The 23965-nt window shown below is 41.1% G+C and overlaps 1 protein-coding gene across 2 annotated transcripts in view; it reads right to left on the minus strand.

Moving 5' to 3' along the window:
* The window catches only part of PTPRR (protein tyrosine phosphatase receptor type R), a 238971-nt gene extending 221174 nt beyond the window's left edge, over window positions 1–17797 (minus strand). Inside the window, exon 1 of one of the 2 annotated variants that reach the window (XM_079775288.1) lies at window positions 17296–17797. In XM_079775288.1, the coding sequence (XP_079631414.1) occupies window positions 17296–17353 (58 nt within the window). In that variant the 5' untranslated portion in view covers window positions 17354–17797. The remainder of the gene's footprint in view (window positions 1–17295) is intronic. The other variant, XM_079775287.1, reaches the window with a different exon arrangement.
* Between the last annotated feature and the right edge of the window lie 6168 nt (window positions 17798–23965).

Below are 23965 nucleotides of genomic sequence, written 5' to 3' on the forward strand. Positions count from 1 at the left end.
GTTGGGAAAATTGGACAGATACATGCAAAGAAATGAAACTAGACCATCTTCTTATAAGATACACAAGAATAAACTCAAAATGAATTAAACACTTAAAAGTTAGACTCAAAACCATAAAAATCCTACTTCAGAAAATGTAGGCAGTAAAATCTCAAACACTTCTCATAGCAATATTTTTACTGATATATCTCCTTGGTCCAGGGGAAAAAAAAAGAAAAAATAAGTACAAGGGACTACATTAAAGTAAGAAGTTTTTGCACAGCAAAGAAACCATCAACAAAAGGAAAAGAGAACCCATTGAATGGAAGAACATATTTGCCAATGATACAGCTGATAAGGGTTAATATCCAAAATTTATAAAGAACTTATAAAACTCAACACCAAAAAAACAAACAATCTTATTTAAAAATGGCAAAGGACTTGAACAGACACTTCTTCGAAGAGGACTTACAAGTAACCAATAGACATATGAAAAGATGTTCAGCATCACTAATCATCAGATAAATGAAAATAAAAATCATAATAAGATATCACCTCAAACCTGTCAGAATGGTTATCATCAATAAATCAGCAAATAAGTGTAGGTGAGAATGTGGAGAAAAGGGAACCCTTGTGCACTGCTGGTGGGAATGCAGACTGGTGTAGCCACTGTGGAAAGCAGTATGGAGTAACCTCAAAAAATTAAAAGTGGAACTACATTATGACCCAGTGATCCCACTTCTGGGAATATATCTGAGGAAACCTAAAGCACTAATTTGAAAGAATAAATGCACCTTTATGTTCATTGCAGCCTTACTTACAATAGCCACGATTTGGGAGTAGCTTAAGTGCTCATCAGTAGTTAAGTGGATAAAAAAAAGTTGTGGTACATTTACACAAGGGAATACTACTTTATTATAAAAAAGAAGGAAATCTTATCCTTTGTGACAGCATGGATGGATAGGGGAGAGTATTATTCTGAGCGAAATAAGCCAGTCAGAGAAAGACAAATACCATATGAATTTCACTAATACCTGGAATCTAATGAGCAAAATAGAAACAGACTCATAGATACATAGAACTGACTGGCAGCTGTCAGAGGGTTGGGGTTTTGGGGGGCTGGGTGAAAAAGGTGTCAAGATTAAGCAAAAAACAAAACTCATAGACACAGACAATGTTTTGGTGATTACCAGAGGGAAATGTGGGTGGGAGGAGGTAGAAGAGTGTAAAGGAAGGGGGGGGCGGGTGATAAATGGTGATGAAGGAGACTTGACTGGGGCTAGTGAACACATTCAATATACAGATGATGTATTATAGACATGTATACAAGAAACCTATATAGTTTTATTAACCAATGTCACCCCAATAAATTCAATTTTTAAAAAATAAAAAGAAAGCTACATATTGGGGGGAAATAACTGCAAATCACATATCTACCAAATAACTTGCAATCAGAAAACATAAAGAACCTCACAAAACTCAACAGTAAGAAGAGAACAAGCCAATTTTAAAATGGGCTTAAGATTTGAACAAACACTATCAAAGATAATACATACATGGCAAATAATCACATAAGATTTTTCCCAATCCTGTTATCCAGGTCATAAATGCATATTAAAATTGTGATATGATGCCACTATATACCTCTTAGATTCATTAAAATAAAAAATACTAACAGTATTCAGTGCTGGAGAGGATCTAGAACAACAGAAAGTTTTATACCTTGTGATGGGCATGCAAAATGGCAAAGGCACTATGGAAAATAGTTTGGCAGTTCCTTATAAAGTTAAACATATATTTACCATATAACCCAGCAATTTCATATCTGTGTACTTACTTAGAGAAACAAAAACTTATGCTCACACAAAAATCTATAAGCTAATTTCAATGGCTGCTCTAATTGCCCCCAAAAAGAAACAACTCAAGTGTTCTTCAATAAGTGAATAGATAAACAAACTGTGATACAATACAATACAAAATCTATACAATACAATATTACTCATCAATAAAGAAGAATGAACTATTGGTCCACACAACTTAGATGAAACTCAAAGAAACTAGGCTGAATGAAAGAAGACAGTCAAAAAGTCACATACTATATGATTCCATCTATATAACATTCTCCAAAAGAAAAAAACCACCTATAGTGATGGTTATTAGAGTTTAAGTGTTGGGAGATTGGGAGATAGTGTGAAGGAGTTTTTTCTAGTGATCAGACATTCTGTATTGTGGTAGTAGTTACATGAATCTAAAATTCACAGGCCTATACACCAAAAAGTCAATAGATTATACTATATTATGTATACTATATATTATATTTTGTAAGCTATTTTTTTCACTCAAAACTGTATCAAAGCATTCTTTCTTATCACTAAATGTAAATCTATATCATTAAAAACTTATTGATAAACTTACAGAAAATAGTTTTAGTATGTGTGTGTGGGGGGGGGAGAAAGCTAGATAGAATTAATTGGATTGAGGAGTGAGTGGGAGATAAAAGAGAAAACATACGAATGACTATTGCAACAAGTTGGTTATGATAAGAGATGACAGTGTGTTAACTGGAAGGGAAGGTAGGGTTAAGGGATTTGGTTCTCTTTTTGAGATAGGAGAGATTTGAGTACATTTAATGAATGAAAGGAAGAAGTCAGCTGAGAAGTGTTGAAAACATAGGAGAAAGCAAGAGGAATAATCATTAGACTGAGTTCCCCCAGATCAGAGGAGGTGGAATCCAGAGTATAGGCAGGAGGATGAGCTTTGGATAAGAAATTAAAGGGAGGTATTCTTCTATTATAATACTAGAGGCCTGATGCACAAAATTCATGCAAGAGTAGGCCTTCCTTCCCCCGGCTGCTGGCACCAACTTCCTTCTGGCACCCAGGACCTAGCTTCCCTCGTAGTCCCGGCTTCGTCCATAAGGTCGTCTGGAAGGAGGTCTGGAAGGAGGTCTGGAATGACGTCCAGTCTAATTTGCATATTACACTTTTATTAGTATATATTCAGATTAGGGTACGTGGTGAAATGGTTGTACCCTATAAGGGTTACAGGGACTAACAAGGAGATAGTAAGATCACCCCCAACAGATTTATGGCTTAGAACCTGCAGAGACCAGCTAGATCCAACATGGCAACTAATTTCACCTTACCGTGACCCCTAGCCTCATTATAGAAACAGCAAGTTCATAAAAGGCCACAAAATGGCCCACCGAGCTTTTCTGAGAAGTCTCCCCTCCTTCCCCCCTAGCAAAGTCCTGAATAATCATCACCCTTATTGAATGCCCTACACCTGGATTAAATGAGCCTCAATAAAAGAAGTAAATACCATTAGGAAGGGGCTACTCTCTCTGTGGAGTAGACCACTCTTTCGCACTTCACTAATAAATGCACTTTCACTTTAAAGTTTATGCTGGCTCTCCTTTAAATTCTTAACTTCTTGCATGAAGCTAAGAACCCACAGTGAGTTGCAGACCTTGGGGTCTGGGGCCCCTGGAGCACCTGCATCACTATGGGGAATGGAGGAGATTAGGGATGCTAATGGTTTTGGCGGTAGAAGTTGAGCAAGTTATCTTCTGATGTCTTCTATTTTCTCTGTGCAGGAGGGGATGACGTCATTTCATAAGAGGGTGAGGACAAGGGAAGAAAGATGGGGGTGGGGTCAGGAGAACAGAAAAATTAAAACAGTTTTTGTAAAGATTGAGGGATAAAGTTGGTATGAGATATGTAGTAGAATTTGTCTACTCCATTAAGAGCTCAATGACAATTTTCTCCACCTGGAGGGTATAAAGTGTCTCTCAAAATGTTTAATAAATAGCTTGTCAAATATACTCATCTGCATTTAAATAAAAGTACTTTTTATCATAGTAGCAACATTTACACAAGAATAATCCGTTTGGGTGGTCATACAATTTCACAATTGAAATTTCAATCTGGATATGGCCTTGATAATCTCTGAAGAGATCTTGAACAAAGGAAAGAGAAGTGTATGAAATTGCCAACAATTTCTTCTCTAGAAAGGAGACATAAGTGAATAAATACCCTTGGAAATTTTTATATCAGAAATGATGAGGTTCTCATTTGATCTGTAAATGCCTCTCAGGAAAAGTTAAACATACACAGAGAAGTAGCAGTGGAAGTTTATATAAAACATGCCTATTAATAGTATTGCCAAACAAAAGAAACATACTTTTCAAAAAAGCAATGAATTAAGAGGTAAAGGACATAGATCATTTAAATTGCCTCCCCCACCATGCTTCTCTCATGAGGTGAACTTGAGCAATCATCTTCTTCATTGCTGAGCCTTAGCTTTTTTTCATCAGAAAATGAAGGTTACTCTTACATATCTATGACTAGATTAGAAATGCACTTCAGTAAAAAAGAAGCCCCGATTCACTTAGGCTTCACATGGTGCTGCTTTTTTTCCCTAAAAAGGTAAGTTTTTCCAGAAATATAATGAAAGACCCTTTGGGGACTCCCAGGAGCAGGGATCTCCAGCAGTGATATCCTTGGATGTAAGGGGGCTAATATTAACACTATTCTTCCAGTTTTTCTGTTTCTTTTGGTATTAGTAACCTAAGAGGCCGGTCACCACAGTACTAATCTCCAGTTAAAAGTACCCACAGAAATTACATGGAATCTTCCAGATGAACACTCCAGCCTTCCTGAGATGTGGAAAATGAGGTCTGTTAGCATAACCTCCCAGATAGAACTTGCTCACTCATACTGATCTCAACAGCAACTTACATCAGTGTTTTGAGAAATTCCATGATGGCTCTCTCTATATAAAACCAGTTTTATAAAATTCAGTTTATGTGTCTTAATTATGTTCCAATGTATATGTCTGTACTTGTATGTATATACATTTGTTTTGTTTTATATCCTGACACCAAAGAAGCAATTTGACAAAAAAAAAAAATCCATCTTCAAACCATTTATTTTGTCATAACAAAGTTAAAAAATATTAAAATCAAATGAGAGTCTTTACAAGGTAACAATGATTGAATTTACAAAAATTGTAAACCATCATGGTCCTCCCCAAAAAGACTTGGAGAAGCTTGCATTGAAAGAACAGCTTCTTCGAGGAGTGTTTTTCCTAAAATCTAATTGATGCACTGGTCAGGATGTGAAAACACAATCCCATGAGGAGGTGCTGTGTCATTCTCTAGTACTATTTAAATGCTGCACATGTTTGGCCAGTGATATGTCTAGTATATTTACAATAAACATAAATCAACACCAAAGTCATTAGTCTATTTTTATAGAACTGGTTCCATTTTCCTCTATCTAGGCAGTGAGGACCTGAGTCCTATAGGAATAAGGAATGATTTAATTAAGGCATCTTATAAAATTCCCTGCATATTCTCTGATATTAATAGGCCCCATTTTCTAAATATTCTATTAGAAAATCTACGCCTGCTACTCTAGGCATCCCTTATTCCTTCCTATTTATCCCACCCATTGAAAGCTGAGCAGCGCAGTGGAAAACTATCTGGGAGTCACAGAATTGACAGGAAAAATCCACTGTGTGCTCTGTGCTGGGGTAAAATTACAATGAAAGGGTTTCATGTTTCCTGATTTTTGCCCAGCTTTAATCGAGTTATTTTTCATTTGGTAGACATATGTTCCAGAATGGAACATAATACAGTTAGGACAGCATCCTGTGGGACAATGTGACTAGACATAAGTCATGAAAAGGAAGTGGGGTTAAGACGACTGGCCCCAGATTGCTGAAGGAAGTGAGATATGTCGGTGCAGACAGAAGCTGTCAGCTGCCCCCAGTTCCTGAAGCACTGAGTCGAAGGATGCTCGAGGAGAAGTTGACAGGAGTAAATGCTTCTGTCTCCTAAACTCTGCACGGCCATTAAGAGAAGACCTCCATCAAGATATGCCCTCTGGGGAAGTGGAGAAAAATGATCATATGGCAAGAAAGCTGAGAAATGCTAACCTCTGCAGAAAGCATAGAATTGCGTTCCACGTGCACTTACTGAGTAGTACAGCAGTACATTTGTACAACTGAATTTCTACACATCAGTTATTAGTATGCAAACAGCTAAAATGTTATTATTTACAAATAGCTATAGAGATTTAAATCATTTGTTTTTTCATAGTAGAGTTCTGGTGGCTGGGCTCTAATTGCAAGACAAAGAAAAAAGTGTTGGCTTTACAAATAATTCTCATAAATAGATCAGGAATTATATTAACACAAGGCATAATGAACATTACAACATATAAAAAATGAAAATATTGCCACAGTAATGATACCACAGAAACAAACTCCCAGATATCAGAGCAGGAGGGTGAGGAAGGCAGCCCCAGAGGCCACTTGAAGAGATCCCTGCCTTGTTCTCCTTTGCCTGCGTTTAGAAACTGGAGGGGTACTTGGTAGGCCCTTCAGGTCAACACTTCTACACTCATAAGTCCCTGGCAAAATGAACATTGCTAGGGAAGGACCATGCAATTAACAGCTCCTTCTCTGGAGTAGATCAGTTTGTCACATCTTTTCTAAAATATAGCCAGTTGAAAAGAGACTGCTCCTGCAATCGGAAGCAAGAACTACACTCTTTCATCGGGGTGGAGAGGAAGGAGAAAGTTGGAAACAGAGGATCAGCCTGAGCACACAGCTCCAGAGGGCGAAATTCAAGCCATCAGAGTCTGGGTGGGCGAGGTGGGGCTGGAGGTGGGGAGGGGAGGGGCTTCCAGCAGTGGGAGCTGATGCTGCAGGGTGAACTGTAGGGGACCACTGGGCACTTTTGCATCAGGTACACACAGGACAGGCCTAGACTAGAGGCATGGACCCTGCATCCATTGGGAATTTATGCTGACTCAGCAGAAATTAACTCGAGCGGGGACAGGATGCCTGATTCCCAGAATGCACACCTGATTTCATAAAGCACACCCCTCCCTGCCACACACACACCAAAGGTATGTGGGCACGGTCTTTAGTTTTCAAGGTGGCTGTGAACATGGAGAGAATTCAGCATTGGAAGTGGGACATTTTGGCCCATTGGGTGTTGTCAATTCAGATAATTTGTAGAGTGGGCTTTACTTGCAAGACAAAGAAAAAGAAGTGTTGGCTTTATGAATAATTCTCATAAGTAGATTAGGAATTATATTAAAACAACAAATCCTACCCAAGCCCTGAGATGGAGAGATGAAAGGCTGACCATGACTGCAGGGCCTCTTAATTGTCAAAGAATTTTATTCTCTTACTAAAGGCCCGGTGCATGATATTTGTACATTTGGGAAGGGGGGTCCCCTCAGCCTGGCCTGTGCCCTTTCGCAACTCAGGGGATGTCTGACTGCTGGCCTAGGCCTGCTCCCTACGCCAGCAGTCAGACATCCTTAGTGTTGCCTTGGAGGCGGGCTGCTGCACTTGCCAGCCGTCAGCCCAGCTTGTGCCTGAGTGGTGCTCCCCCTATGGGAGCACACTGACCACCAGGGGCAGCTCCTGCATTGAGCGTCTGCCCCCTGGTTGTCAGTGTGCACCATAGTGACCGGTTGTTCCGCTGTTTGGTCAATTTGCATATTACCCTTTTATTACATAGGAAGGATGTACCTCAGTTTGGAAGACAGAATTTATCCCCTCCAACAAAAACTTGCTAATTATGCCTGAACATTTTTAGTTTATAAGGCGAAGGTTCTACTAGTAAAAATGGGGGCATGCCAATTTCATTTTAGTAGCAGGAACTCTTGACAAAAGAAGGCTTTAAAGTTACTTCTTTTTAAGATAAGGAAAGGAAGAATTTAAACAGTAGATAGCAGTGTTGGGATGCAAACCCAGGTAGTTAGATTATAGAGCCTAAATTGTCTTTGTTGTTTTTGATTGTTTGGTTTTTACTATGCTACATGAGTTAGAGTATATTTTTGCTGTTTCTAAAGTATAGGCATGTCATTTCAGAACATACTTTCTATCCTAAAGTATGACATGATTATCTTATAGGAGCACCTGGTATAGAGTTTAAAACATCATAGGTATTTAGGAAATACCCATTTGTAATTCCCTTCATTTCCTTTAATGAAATCTACTTGTCTCCACTCTAAATCCAATGTTTATCTTGAGAGGAGATCCTGTTATTATGTTTTCATAGCTTCATTTAATGCTCAGGTTTAGAATAACAAACAGCATGATCATATTTATAATTTAAGCACTCTAAATATCAGGCATTTCCAGTTTGTGGAAGCATGTCACTCAGAAGTAACCAGTGGACATCTGACGGGAAATCCTGATGCTCTGGAGACACAGAGGTATCCAGGGAGAGCCATGGCCTGTGAGAATTCCCCTAAGGAGCTTCTTAACTGCAGGGGAATATTTAGAGGCACTGAAACAGCTGCCTGACTGTGAACTTGGATTTGCATAGAGGAGGGCAGCACCATAGAAAAGTTTCCACAATTAAATTCTGAGTTTTCTGATGGACTTGAGGTCTCCAATGGAGCCAGACTGGAGCTCTACGTAATAGGTCGCCTGAGATAAAATCAGAATTCCAGAAGAGTTTTGGCCAATCAGGCGCAGCTAGGTAGCTGGGCCTGGATATTGGGGAGGGATTAGTAGTTCCATGAACAGGTTGAAGCTGTGTTTGACCACCCCCAATATAGGGTCTTCCCATCTCCATGCCCCTCCCTTTACATTCAAATGGCCCTGTTTCCCCAGTGTTCACAGAACCACATGCAGCCTTCCATGTGAACCTGGAGCCCAGTGTCCGGAAGCTTCATGGGCTGCACAGAGTGAGCAGGAGAAAGTCAGTTGGTCAGCAGAGGAGAAGCACTGCCAGAGCGGCGATCCCACAGAAGGCCTGGGCATCTGCGCTGCAGGCCTGGGCGCATGCATGAACCACTCACACTGTGTGGGTCCCTAGAGAGACTAATTAGGGAGGTGGTTCCTCAGACAAGTCTGGACTATCTGCTAAGTAACAAAGTACAATAGGAACTAGATTGTTTGTTCAGATTTATGGCATTTATGTAAATGTACTTATGTGCACATTTTCACTGACCATCAGGTAAACACCAGAAACAATTGTATTTCACATTCATTTAAATAGGGATTTGCTAAAGATATGATGCTAGACACCATGTTTATCTATTTATTTGTTTTTAAAATCTCTATTGTTGAAAATGTTACATATGTCCCTCTGTCTCCCCCATTGACTTCTTCTAGCCAAACCCGCCCCCTACCCCAGGCCTTCACCACCCTATTGTCTGCGTCCATGGGTTATACATAAATACATACAGGTTCTTTGATTGATCTCTTCCTGCCCATCCACCCTCCCCATTTTCCCTCTGAGATTCGACAGTCTGTTCCATGCTTCCATCTCTCTGGATCTATTAACATCATGTTTAAATGGAGCTTTTAACTAAGGTATCGGGAAAAGAATTTGAGGAACACTGAATGTGGTATTTATTTCAGTGCAATTAAAAAATATTGTCTAGACTGCTGCTTCATGTAAAAAATTAGTTTTGCTTTGTTGTTGGTCCATTCTGCTGCAATTTTAGTGGACATAAACATCTTAATGAATTGAAATGGAATGAGATTGGATTATGAGGAAAGTCTAGATAGTCATTATGAGTAAAAATGATTTAAATGGAAAGTGCTAATATTCACTATAAATTTGCTAATTGTCATTCTGTGGCAAATACTATTACAATAATGACACTCATAGTCACATTATTTGGTGAATAAGCATTAGGAAATTTGATCATAAAATCATATTTTACCATTAAATATTTTTCTTCAAAGCTATTAAAATCTTTTATGCTAAGTGTGTCAGCGTTTGTAAGTGCTTTGAAGATGAAGAATGCACTTCTAGGCCAAAACCCCCTTTTAAAGGGAAATATGTTTTTCTATCTTTTGACTTTACAAACAGCTTGTAAAAGGTTTAGCAATAAACTTACCATAAAACATAACTCCCATGTTATCATTAATACTAATGGCAATAAATGGGCTTTTGATGTGTGATCCCATAATCTCATAAAAGTGACTTTTTATAATTCATAACCAGTCTCCATTCTTCAGGTATAAACATGTCTCCCATAAGAAAAATATGTGGGATCTAAAAACTTAATGGTTCTATAAAAACTTTGTCTATACATAAAAAAGAAAAAGAAACTATACAACCATCCAAATACTCAGAAATTTTCTATAAATTTGGGGGAGCAAGGCAGGGTTAGATATTTTTATCTTGATTTATTAAACCCACTATTTCACACCCCCACCTGATTATGAATGTGTAAGGAGCTCATGTTTGTTATTAAAGTATCCTATATAATAAAAGCCTAATAGGCTAAGCATCTGGTCATCTGTTCAACCAATCAAAGCATAATATGCTAATGATATGCTAAGGCCGTTGAACCGCTCACTCACTATGACGTGCACTGACAACCAGGGGACAGACGCTCCAGCCAGTAGGTTAGCTTGCTGCTGGGGTCCGGCCAATTGGGACTGAAGGAGATGGGCTGGACATTCCCTAGAGCCCTCCCGTGGTCTCTCCCCAGCTGGCCAACCTCCTGTGTCCCTCCCTGGCCCCAATCATGCACCAGTGGGGTCCCTCGGCCTGGCCTGCACCCTCTTGTAATCCGGGACCCCTCGGGGGATGTCGGAGAGCTGGTTTTGGCCTGATCCCACAGGCCAGGCCGAGTGACCCCACTGGTGCATGAATTCGTGCACTGGGCCTCTAGTAGATAATAATCAATAATCAGGATTAGGACTTTTGGATCTATTCCTTAGTGTATAGATATCTAATTACATACCTTCCTATACTTTATCTAATTGCTTAATCTCTTTAAAATAAGAGCATTTATCTCATTTCCATCCTGAAGTAATAGTAGAAAATCATATAGGAATATCTCTCTGTCTACGAGGAGTTCAACATACAACTCCATTATAACTAGCATTGTGCCCACAAAACACAAACTTATTGTAGAGACTATGTCCAAATGAAAGCTTTTCTGTCCTATTTCCACTTCTTTGTAATCAGCAAATGTAAGTTGGATCAAAAGAGCAGCAGTAAAGTTAATTTTACTCTTTATATTCATACTAGAGGGCTGATGCATGAAGATTCGTGCAAAAATGGGCCTTCCTTCCCCTGGCTGCTGGCACCGCCTTTTCGCTCCAGCCTGGAGCCGCCTTTCTGCCTTCCCCCACTGCCCAGAGGCCAGGAGCGGCCGGGGGCAGTGCGGAATGCCTGCATTGTTGCCACGGCAACGACACAAGCGTCCCAGCCTCTCGGTGCCTGTATATGCAAATTAACCCACCATCTTTGTTGGGTTAATTTGCATACTCACTCCTGATTGGCTGGTGGGAGTCACGAAGGTATGGTCAATTTGCATCTTACTCTTTTATTAGTGTAGATAATCCCTTTATCAATGTAAAATAATCTCTCTATATAAAAGCCTAATATATAAACGTGTCCTCTCAGGAGTTCGACTGACCAGGAGTTTGATCACTCGCTATGACGTGCGCTGACCACCAGGGGGTGGAGTGGAATGAAGGAAGGCAGCCGCTAGAGACCCTACCCATGCACAAATTTCGTGCACTGGGCCTCTAGTCTATTATAATTTATTTTGCCAAATACATCTTGAATACATTTATTCATTCGTTGAACATTTTTTGATGGTGTTCTAGGTAAGAAGAACAGTTCTAGGGAATGGGTATATGGAGATAAAAACTACAATTCTGTTATTGCCTTCAAAAAGTTTTAATATTCTGGTTAAATACATTAATAGAGGAATATGAAGGGCCCCAAAGGAAAACCTAGGAAAGCAACTTGAATGAGGTGGGTGTCAAAGGAAGGTTTCTTACAGTAGGCAATGCCTGGCTAAGATTTGAAATTGGAAAAAGAGTTACCTTGAAAAAGAAGTAGCATATGGATATTTAATATAGATGGATCAGTATGTGACAAGGATGAGAGGCATGGCAAATCTAAAGAAATTTGATCTTAGATGGTAATAGTGTACAAAGGAGGACATGATGACAGGAAATAAGGATGGAGGTAGGAAAGACATGATGGTGAAAGACTTTGCCATGAAAATGAGTTTGGGTTTCATTCTATGAGAAAAGGAAATAGCTGTATTAAAAATTTTTATAAAGAGAGAATATGATATTAAAAGTATGCTTTTTAGAGCTTCACCTCAGATATCATGATGAATGATGGATTTGATAGTAGGTTAAAGTAAGATACTGTATGAGAAAGAAGGATCCATCCTAAGGCAATAATGTGGGCATGAGAATGGATTAGACTTGGTGAGAAGACTTGGTGATCTTTTGAATTAAAGGAGCAAAGGAAGAGTACAGAATTAGTTACTTTGGGAGATGCTGGTGTTACAATGATAGAAAACATGGAAATAAGAGCAATTGTGATGGGGAGTGCTGAGTATTAACAATTGGATATAAGATGCTGGTGGGATATCCCATGACTCCTGTGTAGTAATTATAGAACTGGAGTTCAGGAGACTATCTACGATGGAAATATGGTTTAGGAATCTTTGGTCTGTAGGTCTGAATGTAATTGTCCAGGGAGATTGTATAGAGGAAATAAGAAGAAAAGACAAAGGATACATAAATTCTAGAGAGCACTAACCATTAAACAATACTTTGAGGCGAGGCTGACCTAAAAGTAGAAACTGAGGAGTTGGGTGTGGCTAGTGAGTAATGCTGGAAATGCTAGGGAGTAGTGGCTATGCACGGAAATCAGAGAGGAGGATTTTCAGAACTCAGAAAGTGATCAAATTAGATAAATTCCATAAATATTTATTGGTAAGAAGAAGATAATAGCTGGTCACCTTATGTTCAAAAGTAGGATGACAGGATAAAGATTGGAGTTGGTAAAGAACCAGATGAGAAACAAAGAAAAGATACTGATATGGATAATTCATCCCAAAATTTTTATAAGATGCTTGTCAGAGTGTGACCTCCAACAGAATATGCAAATCCATGGTGCCAGGAATGTGTGATCTCCAATGTACAAATACCTTATGCCTTAAATGCCAAAGACACAGACATGTTTGTCCAATGCCTGAAAGCCTCCTTGTCAGTTAGCTATCTGAATACTTTCATGTGGCTATAGACATTCCTACATTATAAGGCATTTTACTGAGAAGTGAAAATATAACCATCCAGCAAGGCATTTGGGCTGTGCATCTGGCAATCAGTTCGAAGGGCTTTGTCACTGAGTTGATGGGTATTTGTGGTCTCTTGCAAGCCCCTCCCTGTTGCCCTTCAGTTCACAATCATAGCAAAGTCTGTTTGAGGTATTATGTCCCTGGGCATGCAAGGCTCCTGGGGAACAACTTGAGTTTGGGATAAATAAGCCATGTGGAAGTTCATTCTGGAAGTGGCTTAAGTGTCTTGCGTAGGTGCCAAGAAGAATTTAAATGCAAAAAGAAGAGACCAGAAGTATCACCCCTCTGTCTTTATGTATTCAATGTATTTATTTAATCTTCGGGAGCTTTTATGCCAGGCTGTGCTCCCAGATGGTAGGCTTGGCAGAATATGCAATACAGTAGTAAATGAAATAGGTAAATACCTATGCCTTCAGGAGCTTATATTTTAATGGGTAGAAGGAGAACCACAATAAACAAAACAAGTAAGTAAATATTGGGTGTTGTAGGTGGTAAAAGACATGGAGGGGGGGAAGAAAAGTATGGAAGGGATATTGGAATTTTTGGAGGAGTGTGAAATATTAAACAGAAGAGTCAGTGAGGGCCGCACTTGGAGTAAAGACTAAAATCGAAGGATTAAGCCATGGAAAAACCTGGAGAAAGAGTGTTTCAGGCAAAGAAAAAGCAAAACATATGAGGCAGGCAACAGAAAGATGCAGGAGAGTAACAAAAAAGAGGAGAGTAGTGAGAGATACTATCAGAGAGATAATAGGGAGAGAGAATATAGTAGGACCTGGGCCATTATAAGGACTGTATTGAGTGATTTTGAACAGGAAAAACTGATTCTGTAATTTTAAGGGACTCTTCATTGAGAAAAGACAACTTAATATTAAATAATAACCTATAATTTTCCTATCAGTCTACCCTTCCTTTTGAAGGTAATGCTTCTACAAATGACCTCCCCAATCTGCTTGGTTCCATCATAGAAACCCCTCCTTCTCAAAGAAAAGAGAAACTGACTATGCATTTCTCTGAGAATGAAGTGGCATCTTCAGAAAATACATAGAAGGTCGTCTTTGTGCCAACCAGAAAGGCTGATAGTGAGAACAATGTGGAAATTTGAAAGAACCTTTTCCAGAACCAGAGGAGGAGTAATACACTGAAATCAGTTCTGTGTGTGCGTGTGTGTGTGTGCATGTGCGTGTGTGTGTGTGTGCGTGTGCATGTGTGAGTGTGTGTGTGCGTGTGTGTGTGTGTGTTTTAAGTGAAATATTCACTAAAAAAAAATAATAAAGCTTTCACATGGGAATTTTTAAGATATCACAAGACCTTAACTTCTTTGCAACTAAAATACTACCAAATAAATATTTCCTGAAACAGAACATGGTTCTTTGGGCAAAGACAGAGAACAAGCACTGAAGGAAATAAGCTACCTGTGGATCCAGGTTATTGGGGTAGCTTTTAGTTGCCTTCTTGAATACTCTTGAAGTGGTCTTTTCATTGTTGGTCTCACCTATCAGAACCAGTGTATGATTTTATAAGCATGCAGTCACAGATCTTGAAACCTGGGTTTTCATCCTTATTATGCTGTTAAGTAGCATTTTACTATTTAAAGTAAATACTTTACTATCTACCATTGACTGGATCTAGTTTTCTCACCTGCATATTAAGCAGTTGGAAGGACAGTAGCTGTTACTTTTCTTGTTAAGGGTATCTATGAAAATCAGTGGTATGGGTGGAGTTGACTCCCAAAACAAGCTCCATGCTCTCAGTAATTCGTTAGGATTATTTTATCCAGAGATGATAACTACACAGCATTGTACTCAACATCCCCTTTCTCTTCCCTTAGACATTACAAACAGACCCCAATACTTAGCCCTTTTGAGGCAATCAGAACTCAGGGAGGGTCAGAATCTTTGTAAAAATTCAGTTTTGCATAGTGACTCAGACAATCATGACCAAATAATTAGAGTTGGCACTCAAGTTGAAAACAACTTGCTACCTTAGCATTAGGAGAACGACTATATTGAAGTCAACAGTTCCTAGTGTAGCTAAGAAGAGCATTTGCATCCTGTCAGCCTATTTCTCCCATCCCTAAAGGGTTCTAACGTGTCACCAGTTCTGCCAACATGAAGTAGTTTCTGGTATCCTGGGCATAACCAAAATGGATAGATTAGCTTTTCAGTCAAAGAGGCCTGAATATGGAGCACTCATTTCCCTTCTAGATAAAGCCCACTTGTATCCTGAGAAGAGAGCCTTCTGTAAAAGAAACAAACTCAGACATTCAACAAATAGAGAAATCAGGGACTTCTTGATCTTTGAAGCTCCCACCCACTCACTTTCTTATGATCCACATAAACAGGAGCTTAGATCAAGAAATCTGTGTTTGTTTCAGTTCTAATGAAAAGTCCTCACAATGTTATTAGATAAATGTGATGAATTTTAATCTGGTGACAGCTTGTGACCCAAAAATTTCTATTTAAAATTAAAATGCATTCAAAATGAAACTGGCAAGCCAACTACAATATTAAACTTGCAATCTGCTGTGGAAAACACCTATTGAAAGAACTATATTAAATATGAATATAATTAATTTCCATGTAGCATCTTGCAACTGAAATATGAAAAAATAGCTCTTTAATTCATCGCTTTTATTAAATTCAAATTGGTTGAATAATTTTGTTTTTTTTTTGCAATTTAAGAAGTCAAAGTATAGATGGATTGGTTTGTCTTTGGTAATCCACCCCCTTTAGCTGAGCTCCAGGTGGTACAGAATCTAGTAGTATAGACTTCCAGATTTCTCTTTTGATGAATAAAAGTCCTCTATTTACCTCATCCCACATGTTCATCTATAATAAATGTAAACATGTTTTCCACCTGCTTACTTTTAAGTTTATTTATAACTTTTATGGTATAAATTACTCAAGATATATTAAATGTGATCTTTAGAATTGTTTATACATTAGTTTTAAAATAACCACACTGATATTTTTGATAGGTCAGCTAAATCATTTCTAAACTTGGTAAAAATCGAGGTGCTTTTTTTATGGTAGAGAATGTTTGTTTGTATTAGTGCTATCACTAAACATTAATACAAAGTAAAACTCAGCCCAATGTGTATATTTTCATCCCATATTTTAACATTAAAGAATTGTATGTGGTAATAAAAGGATTCATTACAGTTGTTTGCAAATAATTTAATGACCAAGTCTTAGCTATTTCTAGTTTTCAAAAGGTACCAAAGAATGATTTAAGTTTCCACGTCATAATTATAACAATTAACATGTGTACTTATAGACTTAATGTTCCTATACATTCCTTGTTCAAGAGATCCTCAATACATTAAAATAGCATTAGCTAGAAATAAGAAAGTACCATATTTCACCCTCATTACTGCAAACATAGAAAAAGACTCACCGACTCCTTTTTAAAAAGATACCACAAGAACTATCATTTCGCAACCATTACCCCTTCCCCCTGGAACATAGTGCACACTCAATAAATGTCAGTTGAAGGAATGAATGAATATGCGTGGTTGGATGACAAGCAAACTCAGGGAAAACACCTAGCCTCTGGCTGCTGCAGGACTACTGCACGGACCACTGCTGCCGCAGTAGGGCTCCTAAAATCTCTCTGCCGTACAGTCTGACCGTGATGCCGAAAGAGAAGACAGGGTCCTATTTCAAACCCGTCCTTCCTCTTACTGGTTTAGAAAACGCGAGTGACAAGAGCAGGGGGCCAAAGGAGCCCGGAGCGGCGTCCTTCCTGTGCACCAGGGATTTGGATCTTTGGGGCTACACTGTGGTCCACCAGGTTACCGCCAATGCATCCCTCCGAGCGCCCAGCGAAACCAGGAGACCTTACAGATGTGACCGCTGCAGTAGAAACGGCGACTCCAGCAGGGCGGCTGGTGCGTCTCCCGGAGAGTGGGCAGTCGAGTGCCTAGCCCGGAGATAGGGGCAGGAAGTCTAGATGGCGGGGAGGGGAGCAAACCGGTATTCAGGTGGCCAACGTCCCCGAGGGCTCGTCCCGGGTAACGGAAAATCCGAGGCTCATTTTACCTTAAGTTTTCGGCCCCAGTCTTCCAACAGGTGCAGGACTCCCTCCCTCCCCCCTTCCCCGTCAGCCCGGTCCCGCTTTGCCTTCCCCGGGCTTTCTCGGCCCGGCAGGCTTTTCCTGGAGTCCCGAAGCGGGCGCCCCAGCTCTGCCCCGCAGCCCCGCAGCCCCTTACCTGCCGCCTGAAGACCGAGGAGCAGGCACAGCGCCGGGAAGCCCGCGGCGCCCCGCATGGCGTTGGCACCGGGAGGCAGAGGGGCGCCTCCGCCACGGCCCCGCAGCAGGGAAAGTGCGATCCGCAGGAGCCGGCGCCCGAGGGTCCCTGGGCTCCGGGGTCCGTTCGCAGGTGCGGGGCTGGGGCTGGCAGGGCGGTGGGAGGCGCCCGCAGAAAACCGCCCCGCAGCGCCTCCCGGGCGAGGGGAGAGGAAGGCGAGCGGAAGGCGGCTGCGGAGCGGGCGGAGCGGCTGGCGGCCCGGCGCTCGGAGGCGGTTGGCGCTCGGAGGCGGTTGGCGCTCGGGAGGCGGTTGGCGCTCGGGAGGCGGTTGGCGCTCGGGAGGCGGTTGGCGCTCGGGAGGCGGTTGGCGCCCGGCCTTCTGGAAGCCCCGCAGCGGCCAGGGCGGGGGACTCCCGCGCCAGCCCCGGAGCCCGCGGCGCGGCCGGTGCAGCGCGAGCAGCAGCCCGACGCCGCGGCTACTGAGCATGCCCGGCGCGCCCCGGCCCGCGGCTTCCAAATGCGAGTCCACCTCTCCGGGTCTTAGCGGCCGCTGCGGGGGGGGGGGGGGGGGGGGGGTGGGCAGGCGGGTAGGAGCGGGGGGGGGGGGGGGCGGGGGGAGAAGGGGGAGGCGTGCTTTTGGGAGCCCTGGGTAGGAAGGGTCTGTCAAAAACCTGGGGGTGAGGCGCGGTGCGATGGGGTGAGTCTAGATGAGGGCATGACCAGGGGGACCCGAGGAAAGAGCCCCAGAGGGTCCACCGCAGACCCACCCGGCGCCTTCCCCAATTCTGGGTTTGCTCGCGCACCGAGCTCGCTGCGGGGCGTTGACCTTCGCTGGCCCAGATTGACCAGCTTCTGGAGTTGCCTGCAGGAATAGGGTGTCGGCGGCTCCGCTGCTGAGCACCCCGGGGCCTGGGGACGTGTAAATGGGTATCCTGCGAGCGCCTTGTTCTAACAGCTTTGCGTTTTTTTTTTTTTTTTTTTTTTTTTTTTTTTTGTTTGTTTGTTTCTATTTCCCTTCCAGACAAATCCCTGGTATTTAAATTTGCTCCTGACTGGAGTCCAAAGTCTATGATTATAATAACAGAACAAAGTTATTATAATCATAGGCCATACTTTTTGACCGGTAGGACATACCCATGTCATTGAAGAAACGAAGGCGCCTTTCTGTTTTTGGAGATAGTGACCTTTAGTCTCCATTTTTCTTCCTCAGGTGACAGGCAATAGAATCACTTCTGTAAGTGAGCTCCTCCAATCCAGCTCTGGGTCTTGCTGTAACCATCTGTCTAACTGGGTGCCCACCCACCACCCCCACGCCCCCATCTAAGACTTCGGAGTGTGGAGATCCTTACATTAGTCTGTTGGCTAATCGCCCTCAATCCTGAAGTCCCTGCCAGACTTCTCTGCTTTAACCATCCCAGGAGCATCCATGTCTTCATGGAATGCTGCTGTCGCTTCCCCAGTGGCCTCCACTTGCATTCTCACCACACTCAAGCTTACAGAGGTCTAACCTTGGCCTCACTTTTCCAGAGAGTTCAGGCTTAGACCCAGGGCACAGTGATCTTTCTCTTTCACACATGAGTCTATACACAACATTGGTGCAGCATCACCTTATATGTTTATACAGATATGCATGTACCTGTGGTTTGTCTTCCAGCACAGTTGAAGGCTTCATAAGAACTAATGCCTCTTTCGCTCACTTAAATTGAGTAAAGCTGTTCTAGGCAAATAAAAGGTACTAATAAGTGCTTATTGAATTGAACTGCATATCTCACTCAATGCTTTCTTCCTCCAGCCCCCGTGGATTGGAACAACTAATGGGAAATATACTCTCTACAGGAGCTTAAATTAGGCAGGATCTTATAGGATCTGAAAGCCTGGACAGTATCTTTGTATAATTTATTTCGCCTCCAACACTGAGAGAAGAGGCCAGGAATTGTCCTCGGATGTTAGGAGAAGGGGAGAATAAGATTTATTTTTTTATAATTTTTTTCTTTATTGATTAAGGTATTACATATGTGTTCTTATCCCCCTTCCTCCCCTCCCCCAACTCATGCACTCACCCCCCTGGTGTCTGTGTCCATTGGTTAGGCGTATATGCATGCATACAAGTCCTTTGGTTGATCTCTCCCTCTTCCCCCACCCTCCCCTACCTTCCCTCTGAGGTTTGATGGTCTGATCGATGCTTCTCTGTCTCTGGAGAATAAGATGTATTTTTAATAACTAGACAGTTCTTCCATGCTGAAAACAGAGCTATATAGTTTCACTCTCCCCACTCCTCCACCTCCCCGCATGGGCATGTCATGTACCATTTCTGCGGCATTACCATTTCACCCTAAGCCATCGTAAGCTGTACCCTCTTCCCCTACTCTGGACTCACTTTCCCCCAATCTCCTTTTCCCATACAATATATCACTTTCTAACATACCAAGATAACTACTTATTAAATTTATCATGTTGACCCGGCTGGCGTGGTTCAGTGGTTGAGTGTTGACCCATGAACCAGGAGGTCACGGTTTGATCCAGGGTCAGGGCACATGCCCCGGTTGCAGGCTGGATCCCCAGTGGGAGGCATGCAGGAGGCAGCTGATAATGAGTCTCTCTCATCATTGATGTTTCTTTCTCTCCCTCTCCCTTCTTCTCTGAAATCAATAAAAATATTTTTAAGCAAATTTATCATATGGTCTGTTTCCCTGCCCTTCCCCCTCCCCGTTCCTGCAGTGGAATCCCATTTTCAAGGGCAGAATCTTTAACAGTTGTATTCACTTATTTATCCAACTGTTTAGAACAGTGCCTCTCACAAAACAGGTGCTCGAAAAAGTAAATGAAAAGAAATTAGTTGGTAAAGTTCAATGCTGACCATTAACCTGGTCCTCTGGAATTCCTATTAAATAGATATTTGAGGTAATTTATTTAATTGTGCTTAAAGGTTAGAGCAGAATTACTTCTCATCTAATATCTGGTATTAGAATTCCTGCAGGGTTTGGAGTTGAAGAGAAATAACCATAGTAATGGATGTGCTTCCTTTATTTTCTTCCTTATTAAAAAACACTAATTACCAAACTTTAAGAAGCAAATGCATGAAAAGTAATGAAATAATGCTGTAGCAGAGCCCTGCTTCCCTACAGATAATTCCAACATTTTGGAGGGGAAGCGGGTATATTTAAAGTTTCAAGTAATATAATTGGCAGTGACCTTTCCAACAAGCAGTCAGCAAGCTATTTATTTTGCCCAGGTGTGTAGGTAGCTGAATTATTAACTGTGCCTGAAAATCCCCTTAACAGCAAATTTTTCCAATTTCCAATTTAACTAGATGTACTGCTAAAATAGTTCAGCATGGTAAAAATAACCTCGAGTGAGCTGTAATTTTGGTAACTGGACATTCATTTTTAATTTACATGAAAAAGATAAAGGAGCAAGAAAAGTTCACATTCCTTGGTGAGTCAATCTAATGTACTTCCAATGGATTTGATCTCATGACCTGTGAAGTCAAAGAACAAAAAATGAATTAGCCAATTAGTGAAAAGTCAACCCCTTAACGTTTGAGAAATATTCCCTCTGGGTCCATAGAGGCTGCTTTTCCTTGACTCTATGATCAAATAGTACTGAAGGCAATTTGTGCTGTAGAGAAGCTTGGTTAAAACACGGCACCAAGGTTTAGAAGTGTTAGTTCAAACTCAGAAAAGCATGGAAATTAATATGAGAGAGCCATGCAAATTCGTATTGGCATACAGAGCTGTGTCTCAAAGGAAATTATTTACTTTTCAAAAGATAAATAGAAAATTCATATCATATGGACTTTTCCTCCCCAATAGATGCATAATCTCTTTCTTATAAGGTGAGAGTCAGGCAGAATTACTACAGGAGAGAAGCCTTTTAGAGCCAGTTCTCAAACCAAATTTAATTATAATGAAACAGGAATTTTGGGGGGTGAAAAAGGAAATTTTAGGAAATTAAGGGGACCATGGAGGAAGCACAGGGCTGCAGAGCAGCAGAAGGTGTATCTCCATAGAATAGGGAAGCTGAAAAGCTGCAATGGGTACACGTCTATAGAAAGAGGGAGCTGGGAACAGCAAAAGGTCTATATTTACAAAATAGAAGGAAGCCCTTCATCCAGAAGAAGAAAAAGAAAGCCGAAAGGGAATAGGAAAACAATAAGGAAAGGGGGAACACTATATATTCCCCAGTCTAAGGGAATAGTGACCAATCAGAGGGGATATCAGGCACCAGGATCTGCAGCCTTTATAAGCCACAGGGAAAGGGAACTCAGTGGGACCCTTTTCCCCCTCCTCACGTGGGAGTCCATTCTGTGGGACTCTTTCCCTCTCCCCATGTGGGAGTCTGTACTCGTCCTTCAATAAATCTCCACCTTTGCTATCTACCCTCTGTCCGTGGATTCATTCTTCGACTCCGAGGAACAAAGAATCTGGGTTCCAGTCCAGGGGAACACGCGTGTTCCAGTCCAAAAATTCCATATCAATAATAAACCTCCACATTAACTTGCTTGGAAGAATCATGTGAGAAGGATGCTTAAAATAAGTTGAGCAGAATAGAGGAAATGATCTCTTCTATAGAGTGTAGGGGTAGAAGTGGGGACGATAGCAGGCAAGAAGCTATTGGTGGAGAACAGTAAATGAGCTGAGTTAGCTGGGTAAGTAGCTTTGAACAGCACTACATGAAGAGAGAGCCCGTGGGATTGTGTGAGCCAGTGGAAGAGACATGAAATAGTGAAATGGACTCAAGGAACTTCCAAACGTGTGCAAAGACAATAGGTGACAGTGACCAACACCTGATTGAGACTGATGTAGTGCTTACCCTGTCCCACCCTTTATGGAGTCACTTTATCAATCCCAAAGTTGGTTTCCTTTTATCTCAGCAATATCTAGGTATTCAACATGCAGTCCTAGCCAGACACAAAATATCAAAGGGGAAGGGGAAGAGTACTAATTTAATTTTACAAAGTAAAAAAAAAAATGAAGTGAATTAAGCCATTTCAGAGTGGAATGATTCAGAATAAAAAAGGAGTCAATGGGAAATTCATAGGTGAAGACATCACGTATAGGTGTGTGGATTCACCATGACTTTTTAAGTATTTTTCCCAATGGTAACCATGAAGAACAAGCTACCCTTCTTTGGGTATGAGCACAGAGGGAAGAAAACAGTGAAATGACAGAGGATACTAAGAATGGGGAGGAAAAGCATTAAACTTTATATATAAAATATATATTATCACATTGAGCCTTCACAAGAGCTCTGTGATGGAGGAAGCAAGTGACAATGAGGCTAGTAATGTGCCCATGGTCAGGCAGCTGGTAAGCCGTGAAGCTAGCATCGGAACACCCGACTGCTGAATCCACTTAACACTATGCTGTTAACAACTATGTTGCACTGCCTCTCTGATAAGTGGAAGGACTTAAAGGCTTACAAGGAAAATGTGTTTTTAATCCAAGAAATAGACTTCAAGATGGTTAATGATAATTAAATTGTACAACTTAACACAGCTCTACTTTTGTTAAGATTTATTTATTTGAAGTGTTTGATACATGCACACATACACAAATACTAGTACAGCAATATGTATTCTTTTTAAATTTTTTATTGATTGATTGATTTTAGACAGAGAGAGGAGAGAGAGAGAGAGAGAGAGAGAGAGAGAAACATTGATTTGCTGTTCCACTTATTTATGCATTCATTGGTTGTTTCTTATATGTGCCCTGCCCAGGTATTAAACCCACAACCTTGTGTATCAGGATGATGCTCTAATCAACTGAGCTACCTGGCCAGGAACAGAAATATGTATTCAAAGAAAAAAAATTAGGTACCCAAATATTATATATATTTTTTCTATACACCTGTGAAATATGCAGTCTTAGCCAAATACAAAATATCCAAGACAGAAAAGCTATGTATGTATACTTACAGATCCTGCTATTGGTTCATCATTAAAATTTTATTCAAAATGAAGTACAAACTTTCCTTTGAGCTATGTATTGTACTGTCATCTACTCTGGCTCTGCAAAGGTCAGATTCATCCAAGATGTGGGTAATAGATTTACAAACCGCTGACTCTCCTGCATTAGCTCTCTGTCCATCCCAAGACACTAATAAGGCTGCACTTACACACCATCCATCATCCTGAGCAGCACTCAGCTGGGAGAGCTTTCTATTATGGCTTAGCCTAGCTAGTTGGGGCCAGTCAAATACATTTTCTGCAATGCTGGGTCATTCTTTTAGATTTTCTTGAATGACGGCCACTTTGATTCACTCAGCAACTGGAGATAGTAAGAATACCCTGGGAATGGATCTCTGGCTTGATTAGATCTTTTAATCTCCATTTCTGTTGCATTAATTTCTCACATAACTATAAGATGCTGTAAAAGAACATCTTCCAAATATGGGCCTTCATGCCTCTCTGGTTGCTCACTTTTTGAAAGGAAAAGTCATGACTGTGTTATACTTCCTTCTTTCCCTAATTCTTGCAGCTATATATCTACAGTAGAGAGAGCATAATTTATCAGGCTATGTGTTGGAGTTGAGAAGCATGTTTAGGTTAAAATATTCCTTTGTGAAAGACATGTGTCTCTACAGCATAGAAGGAAATCTTGCTAAAAATGACCACTGACTGTAATATGAC

The sequence above is a fragment of the Cnephaeus nilssonii genome, assembly GCF_951640355.1.
Source record: "Cnephaeus nilssonii genome assembly, chromosome: 6".
NCBI classification, from domain to species: Eukaryota; Metazoa; Chordata; class Mammalia; order Chiroptera; family Vespertilionidae; genus Cnephaeus; species Cnephaeus nilssonii.